Below are 23,847 nucleotides of genomic sequence, written 5' to 3' on the forward strand. Positions count from 1 at the left end.
GCTCCTCAGGGCAGGGGCTATGCCTGGCTGGGGGCTAGCACAGTTCCAACTGCTTGGTCCATAATGATCCATGCTTTAAGGTGTTTCCTTATCAGTGACCCATGTTTTGCACTGGTTTGAAAAACACCAGTACTGCTGGGCTTCTCTTTTAATTAAAAAAGTGTCACTTCAAACTGCAACCATTTCAGCTGCACGGCAAGCCCTGAACCTCGGGGTGCTGTTATCCAGCAGGGGTGCTGGAAGGGGGGAGGGGATGCCCCCCACTTTTTAACGTGGGTGTAGTTTGGGGGCCAGGGGTCTGCGTTGTCCCCCCAGCTGCAAACCAGGGCCGGGGCTGCGCTAGGCGGCTGGGGGAGCGGGCTGACAAGGAGATCAATCAGCTCCCTGCCGGCGCTGCGCCTCTCCCCTGCGGGGTCTGCTGGGTGCAGTAGGGCAGGCTGAGAAGCGGGCCTTAGCCCCGCCTCCCACTCGTCCTCTTTGCCCCGAGGCCCCGCCCTCTGCCCGAACGGAACAACAAACCGGAAGGCCTCAGGGGAAAGAGGCGGTGCGGGGGCGGGGCTACGGTTCCGGCGCCGGAAGCTGGGCCCCCATGTCCCCGCGCAAGTCGACGCAGCCAAAGGGAGAGCGGGGCGGGACTCTAGGCTCAGCACTCAGTTAACAGCAATAGGAGGGGAACTACGCATGCGCTCGGCGTGGGCCTTTCCCAGCGCTGGCAGAGCAGTGCGCATGCCCCAGAGCGTTCTTCTTCCGCCCGCTAGCCTGGCTGCGTACGGATTCGCCCGCCGCATCATCGCCCGTCCCCAGTGCAGTGCGCATGCGCATTCAGAAGTCTCAGTCTCTCCCTTCCTAGTCTTGCACGGCGGCGGCATTTGTTCTTCCCCTCCCCCCCTTCTCCCGTCCCCGCCCCTCCCCCCCCAAGGGCAGGCAGCGCTCTGGTTACCATGGTGGTGAGCTGTTGCTCGGGGGCCAGGCTTTGGTGCAGGGCTCGGGTTGGGGCCCCTGATCCCAGCCACTCCCTGAGAGGGAGGCAGCTGGGGCCTGAGGTGGGCGCCTCCAAGATCCAGTTGAGGCACAGATTGGGGGTCCCTGGGGTGCAGGTGGGGCTCCCCAGGCCTGCTGTGAGGGTTCCTGGGGTGCAGGGGGAGTCCCTCAGGTTTTCCCTGGGGCCCCTGGTCGCTCAATTGCGGCCCTACGGGGGGACCCCAGCAGCAGTGCAAAGGGGCAGCATTGGGAGGGCAGTGAGGTGCTGCTGGATATCTGTCAGAGGAGGCACTTCCTCAGAGGGGACCACCAGCAGGCACTTACTTGGGACTCTTACCTGAGGGGCTGCCACCCAGGCTTTGGGCCCCTGGGGATGGAGCTGAGGAAGAACATGGCAGCTCAATGGTGGGCCTCAGTGGTGGTTTCCAGGGAGCAAGTGTTTGCAGTGGATGCTCTGCTACATCATGCTCCAGGAGCTGGTGTGTTGCCGGCAGGGGAGGGTTTCAGGCTAATACAGGCTGGAGCCCTGCGTGAAATCATCCAGAATAAAGAATTAAGCAAAGAGCAGATAGCTGCAGTTTTGGAAAACATGCTAGGGACATCTGGGATGCTGCGAGAGGACCTTCTTCATGGTATGTTCTTAGTCTCATCTCCAAATGAATAATATCGTGTTTAGAAATTGCAGGCTTGATCTCTTATTTATTATCTGTGCTGGTTGGGAGCCAATGGCCGGGTGGGACCTATTTATAATGATCCCACTGGATGAGATAAATCTGTTACAATGATATACCGGTTGCATCTTCATGTTATGATGTGTGCCCCAGTTGTGTCCTCATCAGGTACTGAAGCAATGTAATCATGGCTTGTGGTGCTTAAATGTGAATGTGACCCTTAACTGTTCTGTCAAAATGGAAGACAGGCCTGTGAAAACTGATTTTTCCACCAGTTATCTCAGAAATAGCAGTCCAAATGGCAGAGCTGGTGCATGCAAAACACTATAATTAATTTATGGTAATTATGAAGTTGTGCACATAGCTAACCTATATAGTTTTGTGCTCTTATTACCTTTACTTTTGTCTTTCCTCTTTGCTAATGTCTGTGCTTTAACTGTTCTGTGTGTAAGTTAGATTTAATTTTAATTACAATTAAAACGCTTTCTAGCACTGCAGAAATGAATGATTTGTCTCATGACAGGTGCTCTAGAGCAATATATTAATTGTCTAGAACTGGTAAACAAGAGACTGCCATGTGGACTTGCACAGGTTGGAGTATGTTTTCATCCTGTTCTGGACACTGAATATCAAAATGACAGGATTGCAAGGTACAGTAATGAAAACTGACAAATCTCTGTTTATATTTAAATCAAACAGAAATGCAGACTCATTTTGGATAAATTTTTGAATGCTATATCTTGCTTTTCCCTTATTATTTTTTAAGGAGTTAACTTGCTGCCCTTGCTATTGTTTAAAGAATAGGCGAAAGGACAATGTCTTCCCTTGTATGGTTTAGCTCTGCCAGAACTGCAGGACAGTGGCTTGATTACTGGTTACGTCAGCGGCTCCAGTGGTGGAGAAAGGTATTTGATATTCACTGCACATTTGTTACTGCTGTTTAAGCTTGAAAATATTGGGCTGCCACTTTTAACATTTATGTTTTAAGGAGGGAAAGGAATTTTTAGGGGTGATATGGAATGATATTGCCAGATATCCACCACTGAGATGCAACAACTTATGGGATAAAATAGAGGAGCTACGTAAGAGTGCACAAGACCACTGTCCAACTGTTTATAATGGGAATTGGAAAACGACAACTCAATTTGGATTGCTGGGTGACTTGGGGGCTCGGGTGCTGTAACTGATGTAGCATTTTGGAATTCTGAAAACTGTTATTCTTAAATGGGCACAGGCCATTGGGTTTGTACTTGTATTTTAGGAGTTATCATTTGCCATTCAATTAATGGGTACAATAAATGGACATTTTAAACTTCTAATTTTCAGTTTGCAATAGGCCCATCCAACTTCAGCAGCAGTGACTTTCAAGATAAAGAGGGAAGAAAAGGAAGTAATTTGTACTACAGCTTTCCTTGGGGAAAAGAACCAATAGAAACGTTGCAGAATCTAGGAGATAACGAACTGTTACAAATGTATCCAGGAGATAAATCAAAATTACAAGTAAGATTCACTTAGTTTCACTGTACTTAAAATGTTGCTCCCTGGGAAAGCCTTATAAGATACAAATCTTGCTTTGGTGTGATCCAGTTTGTTAATGTAAATAAAATTTTGTTTTTGAAACAAACACAGTGTGACTGCTAGCCTGCAGTCATGCCATCTTGGACTATGATCTTATCAGGTCTCAAAACAAATCAATAGAAGGGCAGAGAATGAGCATAGAAACGGTGCTATTCTCTCACTTCCAGAGCTGATCCCTTGAAGTTGAGGTACATTGACAGAACAGTGTGGGGAACAATATTTCAAATTGTGGTACTCATTTGTTACGTAGAGTATCCTATTGTGAGCATGTTACACTAGTGCGGTAGAATCTGCACTAGTTGCCTTTACATGTGTGGTTTAAGGCTTTGGCATTGACTTGAAATCCTGAGAGACCTCCTCTTTCCCCTGCTGTTCTGCCACAGTTGAGATCAACAAAGGTGCTCAAGCTGGAGCCCCTTGGCTGCTGGCAAGGTATTCTCCTTTTGAACCCAATAGCCTGGGTCTGAAATAGCCCTAACTTGTTGGGATGAGGGAAGCGGTAAGGCTTATCATCTTGGAGGGCTTTTGGTGAGATATTGCTTAAGAGGCGGTACTTAAGGAAGGTGGGATGCTTCTCTCCCTTACACAAATTTTAATTAGATATGGCCATGTGTTGTGAAGTTGCTCCTGCTCGTTGTTTTTTAATATATATTTGTTTTTAATCTATGTTGAAGGAACCCATCTTGGGATTGGTGCCTTTTTGTTCTCGTTCATTTAAATAAACTTTTTACTTTGAGGGCTGTTGCTTAATGTATTTTTGTTGTGGTGTTTCTCTGGCAGGGCCGAGATGGAAGGAAGAATGTTATTCCTCATGTGCTGTCTGTGAGCAGCAATCTGGACCAAGGAGTGCTAGCATATCTTTGTGATTCTCTGCAGCTCGCTGAGAGCTCTCTAATAAGAAAGAAAACTCTTCAGAGAAAGGTGACTTCTTGTCGTGTGTGTCAGGGAGAAGAGATTGTGAAATAGTCTTACTAGGAAGCTACAAACCAAAACACAGTCTGTTGAGTGTTATATCAAATACGGCTCTCTTTATTCTAATCTGGACTTCTGTTTTTTATGAGAACACAAGACTGTACATATTGAATATATTTGCTAACAAAGCATTTATTTTTCATTATTTCAAAAACATAAATATGGCTGAATATTCCTGTATATCTCATTATTACTTTTTTAGTTCTGTTTCGTGTATTTAATGTAAATGTCCAGTAATGTGTTTCTTGCAACATTATTAGGTACTTAAGCTTCACCCTTGTTTAACACCAATAAAAGTCGCTTTGGAAGTTGGAAGAGGCCCAACAATGGAGATGAGACAGGTTTGTTGTAACTAAGCGTTTAATTGGGGGAATTGAAATTAGATCTAGTCTTGTGCTGTAATTCTCGCTGACTTTTTTTTAACTTTTTTTCATTTGGGGAAAATTCTGCTTCTCTTTCATGGGCATGGAGGGCCCTCACTGCAGTGAAACAGTACCATTTTCACTGGGCAACAGGGTCTAGGGAGCCCTGCAGGGGTCCATATGTCCTAAATGCTATGGAAGTGCCATATGGATTTGGGGTTAGCGGCATGTCTGTTAGATCCACTGTGATTAATCCCATATGAAATGTATAACTCCTTCTCCAAACATTTTAAACCTCTAAAGACTGTCTTTTTTCTAGGTGTGTCAGGGGTTGTTCAACGAATTGATAGAGAATGGAATTTCTGTGTGGCCTGGGTATCTTGAAACCCTTCAGACACCTCTGGAGCAACTCTATGCAAAGTAAGAAAAAAAGATAAAATATCAAGTGAAAAGGTGGCTTTCCTTAAGCTAGCAAAAATGAATGTGATTTCAGTATAAAGTCATAAGGTACAGTAACCAAATGGTTGAAGGTATTTACTAAAATACAGATTAGACTTGATATCTCTAACATAAAAAAACCCCTTGAAGTAGTTCACTTTAAAGAATGAGGGATTTCAGTATATTTTTTATTTTTCATACTTCAACTTTTATTTTGCTCTTCAACTGCTAATAATAAACCATTCTGGAAATCCCATCTGAAAACTGTGGTTTCCTAAAGTGAATCATTAATCTACTGAAGCAGCTGGCATCCAATTTTTCATGTGGACTGACTTCTGCATTTCATTCTTAAGCCATTTGATTTGAAACAGTTGTTATATAGTACCGAGCCCTAGGATCCATACCAGCTTGAGTAATTCTCATTCACACAAGCAGTCCTGCTGAGTAAGAATTGCTCATGCAAGTTAAGATTGCTGGGAGTGGTTCATATCAACCTACAAAACAAGCTGATTAAGGAGTGAAAAGAATCTCGATTTGTGGTTTTCTCCTAACATTAATAGTTTTTCAACAAACCAAAGTTAATGAGTCATCTTCATATTCAATACTCTTCAAAGTATGGCTGGTCTGCTAGTAAATAATGGAGAAATTATAACATTTTTCCCATGAAAAATGTCTCTATAGTAGGTTACTAAATAAAACTCCCTTTTTTGTTGCAAAGGAATCTAATAACTTACCACAATTAACTAGAGAAAGAAAAGGAGCTATAAGTAAGAGAACAGGCATCTTCATATCGGACATAGAACATAGCAAGTTCAAGCTCAGCGAAGTGGATTACAGCCCACAAAAGCTTATGCCTGCAGGCATTAAATTTGTTAGTCTTTAAAGTGCTATAGGACTCTTGTTGTTTTTACATTCTTTTGGGATATAACCCCAATCTAAATCTGTCACACACCATGGCAACAATATTGAGACAGCGTTCTTTGGCAGGTATGATGAGATGAGTGTCCTCTTCACTATCTTCATCAGTGATGCTACTCTGGAAAATGGAGTAATTCAGCTGAGAAGCAGAGACACCACCATGAAAGAAATGATGCACATCTCTCGATTGAAGGACTTTTTAACTAAGTACATTACAGCAGCTAAAAATGTATAAATTAGAACCTCTCTAATAAAAGGAATTTTGTATCTTTGTGTGTAAATTGATTTCCAAAGTGTCACACTGAATCAGTGGCACAGATGAAGTACAAGCCAGGAAGTCTGAGTCACAAAACCTTACTCTGTTTGCCAGATACCATTCATTATGTGGGGAAGTGCCCATGACATCTTTCAAACTGATACTGATAAAGCTTTGTGATGTACTCATTCACTATCAAACCCAGATCCTCAATGAAAATCTACCAGCCTGTACTGCAGAAAGAGGCAAAACCAGCTTTGTCCATAATGGGTAGAGCAGGGCTAATCATGCTCAGCTGCAGAGCCTGCCAGTTTGAGATAAGGGTAAGTTTTCCTGAGTGTGGGATGTTCTTCAATTGGCAAGCTCTGCTGATAAGCATGATTAGCACTGCCCTATGATGAACACAGCTGGTTTTGTCTCTTTCTGCAGTGCAGGCTGGAAGACATGTTCTAGAGCAGCGGTTCTCAACCGGTGGTATGCGTACCACTGGTGGTACTTACTGGAAGGCTGGGTGGTACACGCGCCTCTGAATCCGCCGCCGCTGGAAGGGCCCTCCCTCCCACCTGCCCGTGTGAAACCCTGCCGCCGAAAATGGGGAAACGGCGGAAGGGTTTCGGCGGCGGGTATTGTTTCCGCTGCGAAATCCCTCCGCCCGTCTCTCCCCACCGCCGCGAAACCCCGCCGCAAGTCCCCTCCCTTTTTTTTCCCCGAGTGGTACTCGGGTACAGTCGGGTCAAGTGGTACTTGACCCGACTGTACCTGGCCCGAGTGGTACTCGGGGGAAAAAAAGGTTGAGAACTGCTGTTCTAGAGGATTTGGTCTCCTGGAAAAAATAGATATTTTCAGTGAGTTGGGTAAGTTTTCCTAGGTTGAGAGTCCCTGTTACAACTAGATAATACAGATGTTGCTGATACATGGTGACAAATGCAGGTCTCTGCTGCAATGGCAAGATAAACGGGAATTAATGCATGATGCATAAATTTAAATGTGGGGAAAGTCCATTGAAAAGCAAGGTCATTGAACGCACTGTTTTTAGAGATGGCAGTATTTATGTTAGCAGGTGAAATATGTTTCTCCACATGGCCTCTGTTCTCCAGTTCAGTGTTTAGACTGCTGTCATTTTTGGCATATGACATATTATTAGTGGTTTCTTTAGCCTTTCAAGGATACCAGAACAATTTGAACTACTAAAGCTGTAAACATTTATTTTCAAGCAATCCATTTATGTAGATAGGAAAAAATTGTTTGGCACAGGGTGAGTGAGGGAGCAATATGGAGTGGTTAATGTATTGGTCTTACACTCCTAAGTATTGTAGCTGGGGCTCAAGTATATAGATCTGAGTTGAAATGGCTGTGGCAGGGAAATAGTTAACTCAGTGTCTGTGGGTCATGTCAAGTCCTGAAGTAGAAACAACTGGGGCAATGCCATGTGGGAGTCCTGGTCAAGTAAAAAATCATACCTGGGAGCCCCAGAAAGCTGCTCCCTGGCAGGTAGTAGTAGTTAGCAAGGCCAACATGGATCCTTTAGGGGGACAGCCTGCCATGCCAACAGCTACTGGATCAGATTTTTGATGTGACTATGGCTGAACAAGGCCTTTTTATTCTCTGTTTATTTAAAATCTTGTTTTATTTCCTGAAATTCCTGACAAGCATAGGAGCAAAACTGTGTGTGTGAGCCTTACATTTGGACCATGTTAGCTAATTGCTGGCTTATGTCTTTGCACCCAGACATCAAAAGAGTAATGCTAATGGAGAGTCAAGTTGCACCACCATGTTAATAGTACCTTTTTTAAACAACTAGCTCCATTGGTTACAATGGCACTACTTGTGTAGTAAGGTACTGTGTATGAGTAAAGGAATCAATCTGGGCATCAATTAATCTGCTTCTAACATTTTTTGGTTTTCGTCTTGATCAAATTGGAGTCTCTAAAGGCTAGGGACAGGGACTCATTCTTTAATATTGGCAGGAGAAGAGCTTAACATCACCATCTGTCTACAAAATAATTAGGCCAGGAAATTAGCATCTAAATGTTTGCTTGTGTGTTTCCTATCCAGGCACAGTGATACTAGCAAAATTTACAAAGGTAGAGGTTCTCTTTAAAAATATTTTATATAATACTTCCTCTTATAAATCATCAGAAAGGAAACTTACCTTGCATTCTATTTTATGATGACTTCAGAGTAGACAACTGTAGTATCTGCCTTTATGTTCACTAAAAGTCAGAATAGGCATAATGAATAAAACCTTTTAAAAAGTCCACAGTACTCAAGCAAGCTTTAAACATTCCTCTTGCAACTCAGTCACTAACACTACATATGGGACAATTTCAGAAGGAAGCTGTTGCATTTGGGATCACAGAAGGTCAGTGGTAGTTCTTTTCAGGTCAAGGGATTCTTACTGGAGTTAGAAGGTTATCTCTGTAGCAGGCTGTCTTAGCTATTTTATTCCCTGGACCACTTACGAAAATAAAAGGGTGATGTGGTCCACAAAAAAAACCTCCCACTACCATCATTTTCATACTTTCAAATGTTTAATGATAATTTCCTGATTTTTCTAATGGGGCTTTCTAAAATTAGCTACAGTATTTTTGTAATGATTTTTACCCTTAAATTGTTTGTATGGACTCTGAACCTTAATTTCATCCTAATGAAGACTTTTGTGTGGGAATTCATTGGTACTCAAAATCCTTAAAGTAGGAAAGTATTATTCCTATCTTAGTTGCAAAACTGAGTCAAAGAGCTCAAGTAGTCACTATGATCACACACTGAGTTAATGTCAGCTGCAGGATTAGTTCTTGAGCATTCCTGGTGCTTAGTCCTATACTCAAACAATTAGAAACACCCTTTCTCCCTTTAAATAAACAAAAACCTTGCACCTGTAAACTATTAATATGGATGCTGCTAGTTAACACTTGTAGTCAAGTTGCAGGTGTATTTTGGTGCCTGCCTGAAATTAATTCTAGTTTCACCCTTCTCATCTTCAAATGGCTTTTGAATGCTAACCACGAGGGATCTGTGTCCACAAGGAGTTTTGCTTAACCTCTGGAAAGAGGGAGCATGCAGTGAAAGTGGTTTATAAGAGTGAGACTCGGCTGTTGTCAGGCTCTACTGCAAATGGACATTTGACTCTGATATCAATGCACTGTGAATGCCAAAATGCATGAGGTAGTTTTGTCATTAATCCATGGAAGTGTTCAGGATACACATGTTTGTGCTTGAATTAGTTTTTATTCCATTTCCAGAACACTAGTTGTATAAACTTGCAAATGTGAAATGCTCCATTGTTACCTTTCCGATCTTCCTCCTCCTTTCTAGTAAATGACATGTTAGCGTAGTCCACTTCTTCAGATTTATCATGCTCTGGATGGAAATAAGTGAAAAAGTTTAAAGTTCAATTGCAGGAGATTATAGCTAGGTGAAACTAAGCTTGCAAAGGAGCACTGAGACTCAGTCTGTGGTATAAGATCCACGTGGCCCTCTCACAGAGTCTGCAGAATGCATCATTTGTTCTCCCTCCACCTACTGTTGGATAGTGCAAGTTGAGCACTCATCTCTACCTGATGTGAAAGGTTGCAAGGAGTGCTGTGCTAATGGAGCAGATCAACCAGATTCCTCCCCATTCCTCCTACCAAACAGCTGGAGAGAGAAAGAGGAGAAACACCCATTTCCCCATCTTCATTCCAGTAGCTAGAAACGGGATGTGAAGATAGTGAGAGGGAAACATCCTCTCTTCTTTTCCAATCTCCAAATGTGTCAGCAGAAATAAAATCGTCTGTCAGGTGACATCTGACAGAACCTCAAGATAATCCTGTAATGGTGTTTGTCCTGCAACATTTTTGTTATGGTGATGCATTAGTCCATAGAGACAACACAATGTTATAACACAACACGGAGATGCTATGTCAGCTGCTGCTCAGTTATTTTGTGACTCCATTTTAGGAGAAAGTGGCTCTGAATCTCTTTGGGGTTGAGCAATGGTGATTGAGAGTGAAGAACTGAAATATACGCTGAAGAATACAAAGTGAAATGCAGAAGCTTTGCAATTGTCTATCACTTTTGCTGGCAACTCAGAATCCTTTCCTTGAAGCTCAAGAAGGTGGTACTGTGTAAATCTAGGCTTTGTGTTTTATTTACTAGTATTTCATTTTCTTTTTGCCTTGTGGTTGTCACTTCCTTACCAGTACCTCCATAGACACCCAAACATGAACGTTCCTTCTAGTTCTTTCCTGATTGGAGCTGATGGATGGTCCAAACAAGGTTCTAAAGGCCTTTCTATTGGGTCATTCCCCAGACTGCAATTTGGCTACTGGTGTGGCATCAAATGCTCATATAGGGCCTGATCCTGAGAGACACTGAGTAACTTCCAGTCAAGGTCAATGGGAGTTCTACTGGCTCAGTAACTTACCAGAAGCGATCACCCATTTCCCCTCCCATTTGAGACCAAAAGATACGCTTTATGTAGGACTAGTTAATCATGTCCTGCAGCCAGATTCCTGCAAGTGAGTTTCATGACTAAAGAAAGAGCAGTTTGGAATTTACCAATCTCTGTATATGTCACATAGTTTTCAGACACTGTTGCCTTGTCTGTTGAACCAAAACCAGTTGAGGATCCAGCTGACTTCAGTTTTCCTGCAAAACATAAAGGAAACAAACAAACAAAATAATTAAAGTGATAAAAATATCAACTGCTCCAAAAAAGTATGTCTCTCTTTTTTTTTTTTTTTTTGGGTTGTTAAGGATTTTAAATAATGCTATAGTCCATTCATTAGTAAGCAGTACTATTCATACCTGACTGCATCTTTACTTCACATGTAGGTAATGGAAGAGGAAGTAGTTGCTGCCTAAGGCAGCAGGTATTGGTTATATATCATGGGGTCCATGCAAAAAGAGACTTACTTTCCTACTTTAACTTTGGATACCAAAGCCCTGATACTGCAGTTATGCACATGCGTAACTTAAGGCATGTGAGCAGTCCCCATGACCTCAGCAAAAATACTCATGTTCATGAAGATAAGCACGTGTATAAATTTTTGCCTTTGGGACCTAAAATGTAGCCTGAAAACATAGCTCTGGTATGAAGAGAGATACTTGGCTTTAAGGGATAGACTTGGAGTCAATCAAAAGATGGAGAATAGTGCCTCTTAGGTCTTAATACCTTGCATTTATATCCGCCCTTTATTTATACATGTATAGCCTCACTGAAATGTGGCCTCTTCTAATGTGGAGAGCAAGAAAGAGTCAGCCCACTAGGATGAGGAGAGAGCATTTTACCCAAGGGCAAATTTCTCTTAAGAAAAGTGCCACTGGATCTGTATCCATTCAGAGGAGATTGGACATTTGTTTTTCCTGAAGATCCCAATACAGTAACTACCTCAAAAAGCTGAAGAAGTAAGTTAACCATAACTGGATTTAACTAAGCAGTTCCTGAGACTCTTGATGTTACCAACCTGAAGCTTATATTATTGGGCTATCCCCTCCAGTTTAATAGAAGCTGGTCTGTAGACGCTATCTAGACCAGGCATCATTGGCAGCAGCTAAGAAGTGGGGAGACCTTAGTGTGTGATGTGCAGACAGAAAGCTAAGCCTTCCATTTCCAAGGATATACAGTGTGATAAGGACCTGAAGAAGCACAACTTTAAAATGAAAATGAAAATATGGAGAAGCAAAAAGCACTCACTTGCTTTACACCAAGGAAGGATCAGAAATGGAATTGCTAAGGCAACCATGATCACCACCAGCAGAAACAGCAGCACAAGAAAAATGCAGAGGACATAGGAAAAGCCATTCTCTTCTGTTAACAGGAGAAAAGGAGTTTGTAGAGACTAAAATCAAATGTGGTAAGATATTCCAAGTGCTTATCTTTTAATTAAAATTAAACCCCAGCCTTTTCTGTCATAGTTTGGAGAACTGGTGTAGCAGTTGTTAATAACACTGATTGTGGCAAGGGAGGGGTCCTCACTTCATCATTGAGAGATAAAGAGCTGGCTCCAAGCTGAGAATCAACTGGTATGGATGGGGAAGTATCTGGGCACAGTCCTGCCCTATCACAGGAGGTAGGGAGTTAAATCCAGGCTCAGATGTCCTGCAGGTGTACAAGGTGAACTCAGAGGAAAGTCAGAGAAAAGTATAAAAGCAGGCCTGGAAGGATTAGATTTTTATTGGTAAATGTGTATTTCATCAAACACAAACTGATGAAAAAATATTTCCATCAATAATAATTGAAATTTACTGACAGGCAAAATAAGAAAAATGTTGCTTGGGAATTTAGACTTTAATTTGACGATATTTGCTTTGTATATTTTGACATGTGATGTTGACAATTTGTGTTTTAACAGTTATAAGCTTTAGCTTTTTATATCTCAATGTCTATTGAAATTAATTATTGTCTGCCCCCTCCATGGTCTAACCCCCCATAATTTCCCACAATTGATCATTTTAATCAATAAAAATCCTAAAAAATAAGCATGGATATTATCTGCTGAAATGATATAATTTCAACAGACAATATCCATGCTTATTTTATATAATATATATATGTAGGCACCCTGTACTTCAGGGGCCTTGGAACTTGATTGGGAGTTTACAGATGGGAAGATCCTGGGAGACTACAACTCCCATGATGCCTTGGGGAAAAGGAGAGAGACTCTTCCCCTTCCAGAGAGAGAGGGAATAGCATGGGGGGACTCCATTTTGGTGCTAGGGTGGAATGCAGCCCAGGCTGGAAGCTGCTGGCTACTGCCTGCTGCCGGAGTCGCAAAGCTGCTGCTAAGAGCCTGCTGGAAGTACAGGGTGCCTACATATATATATAAATATAAAAATTCGAATTCTGCTAAGCCTATATAAAACTAACTCCTGGGTAGTGTCCCTTCCTGCTCTGTTCTCAGAATGTTGGTTTATAGGCAGAGCTGGGCTTTGTCTGTTTAAATAAAAAGCCCTGGTTTTGTTTCTTTTGTTAAAATCCATGCACCTTACACCTCGAGAAAAATCGTGGGGGGAAAAATTGTGGCTAGGGCTTGTCTGCACAGAGCCTTAGTGTGCAGAAAGCCCGGGTGTGAATGTACAGCTCTCTAACCTGTGCTCTACTGCTACCAGGCACTAAAAGTTCCATCATGGACTTTGACGTACTTTTGTTGTTGCTGGACCTACTACCCCAGTTTACACGGACAAGCACAGATCATTAAAAACTCATCATCAGATGCTATTAGTAATAGGTGGGACAAACACATACCTGCTAGGGTAAAGTTGAGATTGTTGCTATATTTTGTATTATTGGGAATTTTATTTTCAGCTTTGCATTTATAGTTGCCCAAGTCGCTGGGAGAATTGATAGTTACATTTAACACAGCCACTGCCTTCCCTTGCAAAGATATTATGGGTGATATAGTCTTATTTCCTTTAAAAAATATGTACTTGATGGGAGTAGAGCCATTTTCTGAGTGACAAGACAGTGTCACGTTCTGGCCGATCCTCACTTGGGAAGTAGTTGTGCTCAGCACTGGTCTGGACACTGGATCTGTAAAGTAACCAGTGGAATGCAAAAATAAGAGCTAAGATAAAAAAGCATGAGATTTAAAACTGAGACCTGTAAATAAGGGACCAGCTCCTCAGCTGCCCTACCTAGGTCAATATCCATTAATTCCAATAGAATTATGCTGATTCACAGCAGCTGTGGATCTAGGCCAAGTTCTCGACAGAGGCACACTGTGTTGTAGAACACTTCTTTAGCAGAACCTCTTACAGGATTGCTGGCTGCTGCTACAGGATGAATGGACTGAAAAGCATATGGCTCTATCCCTTTGCAAGAAATTGCATTCTGTTTTAGAACGCTTTCTGCTCAAATGTGAAAGTATGATAGCAAGGAGGGGAAAGAGCACAATCCTGAGATGGTCAGTCATGGATTGTATTCTGTAAGCCATTGCGCGCATTTGCAGGAACAGTTATACAATAAAACTATAGGGCCAGATCTTGGTGGTCTCTCAGACATGTGCAGGGAGTGAGGCACACAAATAGGGTGCAGCTTTGTGTGGCCCCCTTCTGACTGAAGTTCCTGCTGCCAGAGCCCTCTCCGGCCTTGGTGTTTACATGTTAATGCATAATATAATTTTTAAACTGTTCAGAATGGGTTGGAGAGGGTTGTGCCCAGCCCTGTGCTGTGCCAAGTGTCAGACAGCCATGGGGTTGTGCCTCCAGCAGCTCAGAAGATCAGGCCAGCTAGCATGAGTAATTATGAACACTCATTTCCTGATGCTGAAAAATGTCACAAATACACACAAACACCTACCTAGTAATGTAAAGTTGAGAATCTTGCTGTATTTTGGACCGCTGGAGGGTCCGTTTACAGCTTTGCATTTGTAGTCCCCCAAGTCGCTGGTAGACCTGATAGTTAGGTTGAACAGAACCGGATCCGTGCTCTTCTCGGTCATAATCGACGACAGACTCTGATTTCCTTTAAAAAATGTATAGTTGATAGGAAGAGAGCCATTGGTGGATTGACAGGACAGTGTCACATTCTGGCCAATTCTTACCTCCAATTTCATTTGGAGATCTGAGCTCAGATCTCTGAGCTCAGGGTTGGACAGCAGCTCTGGGAAAAGGAAACATTTCTGAGTAAAACAACAATCCACAAATAACTTCCAACCCCCTGGCAGAGGAACATGGAGAACTAGATGGAGGCCTGGGTGAGCCTGGCAGGCCCAGGGCATCAGGGCTGGGGCAATTCTGCGGCTCCATGTGAAGCCAGATTATTGGGCTCCATAGCTATAAGATCCTAAATTCAGTGTACAAATATCTTCCTGCCATCTGCTCCAAATTCCTCTGCCATTTCAGAGTACACTAGGGAGTACAGTCCTTGGCCAGGAGGGAGAGGGATAGGTAATGTGTCCATAACTGGGGCTGGTTGTTTGTGAAGAGTTAGTGGAATACCGGATGTGGATTTCCTCTTTAGGCAGCGGAAAGGGGAACCCACAAACTCACCAGCCAGAGCTAAGATAAAAGTGGAGGTGTCCTGTTTCTTCTGACGGCTCAAGTCATCCTCAACCCCAGAGTCAGCACAAAGCATCATGCACCATGTGGCCCTGGAGTCTGAGTAGGAAACACCATGCTAACTGGATCATCTGTCACTGAATGGAATTGTGCCTACATGACCTGGGAGGGCCCCTGCAGCTGAAGACTTGAGCATTATCTGAGCTGACCCTGCTGAATGAGATGCAGAGACTCATCGTGAGTGTAAGGAAGGGGTGCTCAGAGTGCCTGTCACAGAAGCATGATTTACCAGTGCCCAATTGCATACCTGGGATTTGGAGCCGTTGCGTTATGAAAAGTGATGGCCTAGATTTATTGGCCCTTATGCTAAATATTGACCAAGACAGCCTCTCGAACAATAACATGTCTATGTTTGAAACTTGAAGGGAATATATGGATTATTACCTGTCTTCTGAATATTTTTCATCAGAAATATCTGGAGATCTTCCCGTTTTAGCCACAGACATTTCTTTGGGGTAACAGTTTTTAAAACTAGCATGCCAAAGAGCTGATGAAGTTAGAATCCAAGGGAGGTAGAAGGGAAAAATCTGTTTATGCTTTTTTTTACAAGCTAATCACAAAGTAGACGACTACGTATCTGATCTGAGTGAGCGCAGCAAAAGTTCCTCCTGATAAATATTCTGAGCCAAACGGGATGTGGCAATTACATATCTAATCTAATTGACCAACATTGTCCCAAATCTGTCAGGAGATCAAACATAGAAACTAATTATTTTCAGACAACCATAGGGGAGAATTTTCTTCTGGCAGGTAACTATGGCATTAGACAGATGAAATAATAGTAATGTAAAGTACCGCTGGGGCAGCATTTTTTTAATTACAGATGAAAAAATGTAAACACTTTGGACCAGGTTTTCAAAAGAGCTCAATTCCCCAAAATTCCCATTGACTTGAAAAATTAAGATTATTCAGCACCTCTGATAAGCAGGCTACAAAAAGTTGAGTCATTCACATTGAAATATGTATTCTTTGTGTATCCTCATCTGCAAAATGGACACCCAATGAAACCAACCCGAAGAATCACATCCAAGAACCACAACCCACCGTAAGCAGCTTCTTTACAGAGCACTCATGGTTTCCAGGGGAATTTGGTTTGACTTTCAAAGACTAAACTAGTGGAGAATGTTGCTCATCCCTTGGGTGGTTGCTCACCACATGCTTCATTCTAATAGAGCTCATCTAATGCACAGGGCTGTTGTGATCCAAGCCTGCAAGAGCGCTAGGTCCTCACTGTATTCAACAGAATTTCATGCACAGCAGGCTTGTAAGATCAAGTCCTTAGTGAATGTTTTGTAAAGTGGGTTGAGATCCTTCATGGAGGTTACTATGGAATAAGGGCCTGCTCCTGCTCTTGCTCCCCTTGAAGTCTCTTAGAGTTTTGCAATGGGAGGAAGATCGACTCCCAAAAGTACAAACTATTTTTCTCCCTTATGGGGAATTTTGCACCTGTCTTCCTAGGTACAAGATAGAAACTGAGATGGAGTAAAAATAGCAAAATGGTTTGTGAAAATGTACATGGGCAGTATTGTAGTGATACATACACACAAACAAGCAGTATTACGGTTGTGGGAGCAGCTGTAACTTTAGCCTACCCTGACTTTGAAATTCTTGAGAGTGTAACAACTTTCTGTTAATGTAGGATTTTTTTTGTTGGAATTATCATAAACATAATTGTGGAAAAAAACCCTGCAAACTCTTTCTACAGGCTAATGCTGATCTCCAATCCAAGTACAGTAAAAAATCCCAGTATTTTTATAGCCAGTTACAGTACATAAAATAGGGTACAGGGAAACTGTTATTTTGTTCAGCAATTCTAGCTGAGTTTTAAAAACTTTAAGCATTTTTGAATGTACACACAATCTATCAGCAAGAGAAAAAAATCACTTTGCACACTTAACTATCTCATTTCATGTGCGACTAAAGAGAGGAAGGAGAAAAATGTTTACAATATGAAATTATTCTGTTTAACACTGACCAGTGACCTGAATTTTTTTCTAAAGTATCCCTACCAATAACATCATAAATGAAAATGAAAACTTACCGGTACCATTCTCCTTGGATTTTTGTCTCTCTTGAGTGAATTGAACTAAAAGAGAGAAGAAGAACTTGATCAAAGTTAGCCAGTGGCCCCTCTTTGGAATAAGATGCCGCTGATTAAATAGCAGATCCATAACTTACAGCAGGCTAGCAGGAAGAATGGAATGATCACAAGTTTAAGCATTTTCTTACAAAAACAAAAAGTGTATTGAAGAGAGGAAATAGTAGTTATGCTGGTAAAAGGCTCTCAGAGGGAAATGTGACAAGATTTGAGGAAGTTCTAATTACAGACGTTAAGATGTTGCTGGTGAAATTTGCATAAAAACTTTCATGCTTCTAGAATTAGTCCAAATTCTATCTAGCAGCAGCAATATTTCTAGTGGTGAGACCAGAGGACTTAGGTGTCGGGACTCCTGGATTCTGAACACAGCCTAAATACTTAAGCACAATTGTTACTAGAGGGCTTCTAGTACGGTTTCCTGACCAGTGTGGTCAGTGAATTTTTGTCCAGGGAGAGCTGGGTGTGTTAGAATCGTGTTAAAACACAGTCCTAGAGATTAGAAATAGTCTGGGAGTGGTGTATATCTGTAGTAGAGTTTGGCTAGCATGATTCACAGACAGAAAAATCCCCATCCATATTAGCTACAACCATATTTAACCACAATTGGAGCTAATATTGGGTAGACCCCAGGGAAAAGGACCTTGATGGCAGCTTTCGTGCTTATATAGAGTGTTGTATCTAGGCCATATGTTTGAGTGTTGTCCTAAAATGAAGAGAGAGAACGCTAATACATTCTGTAATACTATTTAAAGGAAACAACATGTGATGTTTTCATGCCATTTCCCAGCAAAGTGTCTGAAATACGACTTAAAGCATACCATAAATGCCAAAGGCACAGAAGAGCAAAGTTAACATTTGGCAATATCTTGGTTACACAAGCCAGATTATATGAGATCTCCATATCTGGTTGGAACTTAATGTTAATGATGAATGTTTCAGGCACCTGTCAGTCAGTGGTGTTCTAGGTGCCTTACAGTTGAAAACAGTTCCACATAGAGACATATATGAAAGGGTAACCTTGATTCAGTGGTCTTTTGGAAATAAACCAAAGGTCTTAGGGTTTTTTTTAAACACAATTAATAAAGGGGTGAACTCTGATGTTATTCTGCAAACATCTTACAAACTCAGAGCCAAGAAAGGCAAGATATGAATATATGAACTATATCTGTCCTACTTCTTCAAACCCTAGTTCCTATACAGTGCTACCTTCCTTTCTAGATTAAGGGGAGACGGTGGTAGAGAGAGATCCTGAACCAAGATATTTGATCTGGAATTCAATGTGTTTGGACATGAGAGTTTGGGACCATCTCTGAAAGGGAGCCAGAAGTTTGGTAAGGGGAACTCAATATCTTTTCAAAGCAGCATCCCCACTTCATGGAAAAGCAGAATTTGCAAATGTTCACTGAGGGTAGGTTGTTGAAGGACCTGGGTTCAAAGGGTCTCATTCTTCTGCCACCTACAGCAGTGTAACTCCAGTGACTAGAGTGGGGTTACTATTGATTTACAGTGGTGTAAATTCTGTAAATGTGGGAGGAAGGAAGGAAGAACTTGATGTTGGGTATGGCAATTGTTGCACAAGGAGAATGTGAGTGACGGACAGCTGTGACCAAAAGGAAGTACCTCAGTGAGGATGTGGGGGAAGGTGATTTGGGTTTACAGGGAAGTCATTGTGGCAGACACGGCCCTGGAGCGTTTTTAATGTTCTGTTGCTATGAGTGACCAACTGCCTTGAAAGTTGCAGTATCAGGAAGAACAACAAGAGTCCTGTAGCACTTTAAAGACTAACAAATTTAATTTCTGCAGGCATAAGCATTCGTGGGCTGTAACCCACTTCGTCAGATGCAAGAAATAGAAATCAGATAGGGGTATATATATACATCTAAGCGTAAGGAACAACAATGGGGAGGTTAGGTATAAGCAAAGGCCATTCAGTTAGAGTAGTTGAAACCTATTCACAACCATTGATTATGCAAACTTGACACAATTAAACTGGGTCTAAATAGGAACTTGGAATGGTTATCTCATTACAAGAAGTAATTGTCACTGTTCACACATTCTCACCTCCTAATCAAGTTGCACTTGTGTAAGAAATCAGTTTAAAGTTACATCTTTAGTTATAGTGATGCAACTTCCTCATGTAGCAAGGCCTAACAGAATTAGGGACTCCAGTTCTGTGACCCTAACAGCCTTAGACTGCTCTGTTTAAAAAAAAAAAAAAAGCCTATATTGCTAACAGATAGGGGCTTGTGGTTGTGGAACAAGAGATCTGGGGTTCTTTCCTCACTGTACCTACAAAGTTCTGGATGGCTATGGTGATCTGGTTGGTGACAGCTGGGAAGTGTTACACAGACCTACATTTCTCACACTATAAAGTGTTTGCACTTAGGGCAGGAAGTTTTCAACTGGTGTCCTTAGTTCTGGTCTCAATATATGATATTTTAAAAAATCAAAGCAGAACTCTATTTTGCTTGAGCAGGAGCTGGGAAGAGAGATGATGGGGAGGATTCACTCTATAGCCAACATGCTAGAGGTTTCTGTCTTTCTAATACAGCAGAAAGAAAATCCCAGAAGTATAGAGTCTAAGGAAAGAAATAAGAATATAAGAAAATATGTTTCATCCTGATGTTTAATTTAAAAAAAAAAACAAACCCAGATGTTTTTGTTCTGGCTATTTCCATTTTTTGTAGCATATCTAATTTGTACACACAGACCAAGTACATCGCATTCCTTAAATCTCTTGTGGGGATTTCTCAAGCACCCATTACTATAGCATTCAGGCTCAGAAAACCTTTTGGCTATGAGTCCAGCAAGTTAGGATTTTACACATATATTTAAAAATAGGAAAACTGCTAGAAGCTTTGAGAAGGAGAGTGTGTGTATGTGTGTGTCTCCATCTGTTGGCGATCAGTATTAAACGTTTAACATTTCCGCTATGCTTCAAGGTCCCTTGATTTGAACTGAGTAGCTATAATTTAAACATTGAGCTAATTCTATGTCCTGTTTATAATTTTGAAACTACAGTATACTCTGCCGTTATTTTACTTAGTGCAGTTGGGTCAAAAGGCATGACAAATAATTTTTTTCAGCATATTTTGCCCCTTTTCCTGTTCAGGAATTGTCCACAAACAGATCATGTTTTTCTTGAACTTTTTATACCTAACGATTTACTGAATAATTCCTAGTTGTAAGCAGTTCATTGATAGTATTTAAATTGTTAGCTATTTTGAATAGAACTGTAGGTCGCATGGTATGTTTGTGTTCCCTGATTAGGGGTTGTTGGTGCTTAGAATCAGGTTTTTGGTGCAAATACAATGATTAATTCTAAGTTCACTTTCCATTAATATTTTGCAACAGTTGCTTAAAATTTGCCATTTTGATTAATGTTTCTGACAGTAGAATAGTTCGCCTGAATCTCTGTTGAAAGAAAACACAAAAGGGGATCCAAACACATTTAAAAAGAATTTGTTTAAATATTCAAATGAATATTTACGAAAACTTTTTTGGAGTATTTGCCCTGTGCTTGTAAATTGTATGCATATACCCATAGTACAGCAGCCCTGCTAGGTGAGGTTAAATAGGGGTCATAAGTAACGTAGTGCTAGATTCCGTTTGGCTCCTTCCTTTCCACAGGAGAGCAGTGCAGTAAGCCCTGCCAGATGTTATCCAGATATTTTGTTTTCAGACTGTCTGCACACTCAGGTGGATACCGAACATCTTGGGCAGCAACCTAAATCAACCTGGAAAAGGAGGTCCCCTTTCCGATTCTGTGTTTTGGCTCAAAACCATAGAGCTGAGTTTGGATCCATGGATTTAAATCCAAACCCTCAGGAAATTCAGGGGAATGGGTAAGGTGATGTTGGCAGTGCCCGTGGATCTTGGAATCATAGAGATTAATGGAAGGGTTCACACCTGTTGGAGCTGTTATTTCAGGCTGTCTTCAGACTCTGGCAGATGATGCTGCATTGGCTATGTTTGGTTTATGCTTTCAAGCTTTGTTTCCCAATCACAAGGGCTAGAAACATTTATTTTTTAAATGAAAGCTGAGATTCTGACATAACCCGATTACTCTGGAGATGCAGCCCTAGGCAAAGACTAGAGTGCCTTATGCCTTAATCCAACCTCTCCTGTGTGTCTGTATGCTTGGGACTTTTTGAGTGCTTCTGCAATACAAATAATCAGTACAATAATAGTCGATAACCACACCCACTTCATACAAGCACTGATCAGATGTCAGGTGATAATGACTTTCACTTTCATCCAGCATGAACTAGATCTGAACAGAGAGCTTTGTGGAAGGCTCAGTTCTCTTATTAGCATCCTTCTGACCCATCCAGTGCCCTTTAAATTCTATTTTACATTGCAGTTTGAAGGAGGAGATATAAAATGTCAGTGATAATAGGAGAAACTCCAAATAAAGCTCTCAAATATTATTGGTTTAGCAGAAGATATGTATTGTGATGACCGGAATTTGTTTCCATTTTACTAGTGATGATCTTCCACTAGATGGTGCCATTGTGAAATGTAACATTATTTTTAGAAAGGCAGATTTTTAGCACTGTAAATTCATTATATGGGGCTGAGAGCTCTTTAGACACCTGGCAGACATGTCCGTCCCCTAACAAGAGGGTATGTTCTTGGTAAACATTCAAATCAATTAATAAAACTGATCTCTGCCAAAGTGCAAAGAGACAGTTTTTGTAGTAAATAAAATATTCAAATGTCACACTGTCTGGAAAAAATAATAGATTGTTTTTTAAAATATATATCTAGAACTAATCCAGTTAATTCCTTGATTGCCCTGTGACTTGTCTAGACCTGTGGAAATATCCTGCACTTCATACAACTCTATAAATTAGAATAAAGGTCTATAAGCATATTAAATATATATAGAGGTCACTGTTGGCAATGGACAGATTAGATTACACTGATCAGCTATTGGTGGATTAGAAATCAAGGAGTCATTTTAAAAATAATTTAAAAACTAAGATAAATATACACTGGGTCTATTCCTACTGAAGTTAGTGGCAAAACTCTCATTGACTTTAACAGGTGTGGAATCAGATCCACTGTTTCTCATATACTAGGCAAAGCTGAGCAGGGGGGGTTTGTTTTGCAGAAACAAAATAGGAGATTTCTTGCTCCACATCATATTTTAGTCAATCCCTTATCGAAAGTGCAGATGAATGGTTCTGGTTATGGCCCATTTCAGCTGTGTTGTACTGTCTGATAGAGCAGTGGCAGGCTGCCAGTCCTCTTTGGATGTGCTCCTTTCCATAGCTGTGTGCTAGTACTAGGGGCAAAGCACTGAAATGTAAGGGACTGAGGCTGAGCCCCACAGAACTGAAGGAAGGGAGTGAGCGAGGTCGAGGGCCTGCTGGAAGCAGCATGATCTCAGTGCAGAAAGCAGAGGTTGATCCTGATAACCAGCAAGACACTGTGCAGCTCAGTGGCTGCTTGGTGCTGCATCTAAATGCTGGCCTGCTGTGGGGTTGGCAAAAATAAATGATTGAAATGTGTTGTGAACTCTGAGCTTCATTTTCTGGTCACAGGAGACAGGGTAGCTGAAAAGACTGAATATTTGTGAGCCAATATTTGGAAGTTCTTATTCAACCTTTATTTAGTCCTTACTCAGACAAAATGTCTTAATTGCCATTTCAAAGAGATGACGTTGCTGGTGACTTTGAGGAAGTGTCTTACTTAACTAGGCAAATACCAGCAGAAAGAGCAAACAGAAGCATTAATAATCATCAGTTTCCAAATGAGAAGGCGTTTAACATTGCAGGGCCTTGACCTGGCCGTTAGAGTCATTAGATCAATGGCCATTGACTTCAATGGGCTTTTGGCTTTCATCACCTTGCCATCTGGCTCAGAAAGCAAGCTGGGTTTGAAATACTTGAAGTCAGGATGTCTGTGGATGCAGTATCTTTTCCACACTCTACTTGCCCACAAGTACAGTGGCTACTGGGGATGGAAGAGACTTCTTCTTTTGATGCTCTCTTAGGCCTCCATTCTAGATTCTGATACAGGTAGGAAGGGCCTCCTGATCAGCTTTGTCTGACACTGTATCAAACATTCTAGATAAAGGTGTATATAGAATGGAGACCATAGGGTGAATGTGGGAAAATACACAGGTATATTACTTAGCAACCCAGGTCCAGAAGTGCCTGGAAACTATTTAAACTGGGGTACAGATCAATTTAATTAAAACTGGAAATGGGCCCAAGACCCCACGGTCTCCTGATCCCTGGATTTAAACTCACTTCTGTGGTTTTGGTTCTGAGCCAGAATAAGAACCAGAAAGGGTCTTTTTTCCATAGCCATTTTGATGCTTCCCAAGATGGTAGAACTCTTGGAAAATTGTTAGATCCTCTGAGTGGTCCTCCATTTTGGACTGAAGTCTCTTGAGAACAACTCATGAGGTTTTGGTGACATTGAACCTGACTTTTAACCCTGATTCATACTCAAAGCCAAATGCCCAACCTCAGTCTGAACCTAGAGCCATCTTGACAAACTCTAGTTATATGATATTAG

The 23,847-nt window shown here is 41.6% G+C and overlaps 2 protein-coding genes across 2 annotated transcripts; one reads left to right on the plus strand and one right to left on the minus strand.

Moving 5' to 3' along the window:
• Positions 1 to 838: 838 nt before the first annotated feature.
• Positions 839 to 6,187, plus strand: POLG2 (DNA polymerase gamma 2, accessory subunit). Its single transcript, XM_067547810.1, is given in 9 exon segments — positions 839 to 1,191; positions 1,194 to 1,613; positions 2,176 to 2,302; positions 2,452 to 2,557; positions 2,979 to 3,152; positions 4,011 to 4,151; positions 4,463 to 4,543; positions 4,884 to 4,984; positions 5,990 to 6,187. Coding segments are annotated over 9 exon segments (1,566 nt in total). The 5' UTR covers positions 839 to 941; the 3' UTR covers positions 6,156 to 6,187.
• Positions 6,188 to 8,336: 2,149 nt separating this feature from the next.
• On the minus strand, positions 8,337 to 23,637 carry MILR1 (mast cell immunoglobulin like receptor 1). Its single transcript, XM_067547811.1, has 8 exons — positions 23,577 to 23,637; positions 17,260 to 17,304; positions 14,458 to 14,760; positions 13,405 to 13,689; positions 11,854 to 11,967; positions 10,716 to 10,805; positions 9,465 to 9,536; positions 8,337 to 8,389 (listed from the first exon to the last, which is right to left on the minus strand). Exons 1-8 carry the CDS (start codon positions 23,635 to 23,637, stop codon positions 8,337 to 8,339), a joined length of 1,023 nt encoding a protein of 340 aa, XP_067403912.1.
• Between the last annotated feature and the right edge of the window lie 210 nt (positions 23,638 to 23,847).

Source organism: Emydura macquarii, unplaced genomic scaffold (assembly GCF_026122565.2).
Source record: "Emydura macquarii macquarii isolate MOO-44397 ecotype Brisbane River unplaced genomic scaffold, CSIRO-AGI_Emac_v2 contig_1230, whole genome shotgun sequence".
In the NCBI taxonomy this organism is placed as follows: Eukaryota; Metazoa; Chordata; order Testudines; family Chelidae; genus Emydura; species Emydura macquarii.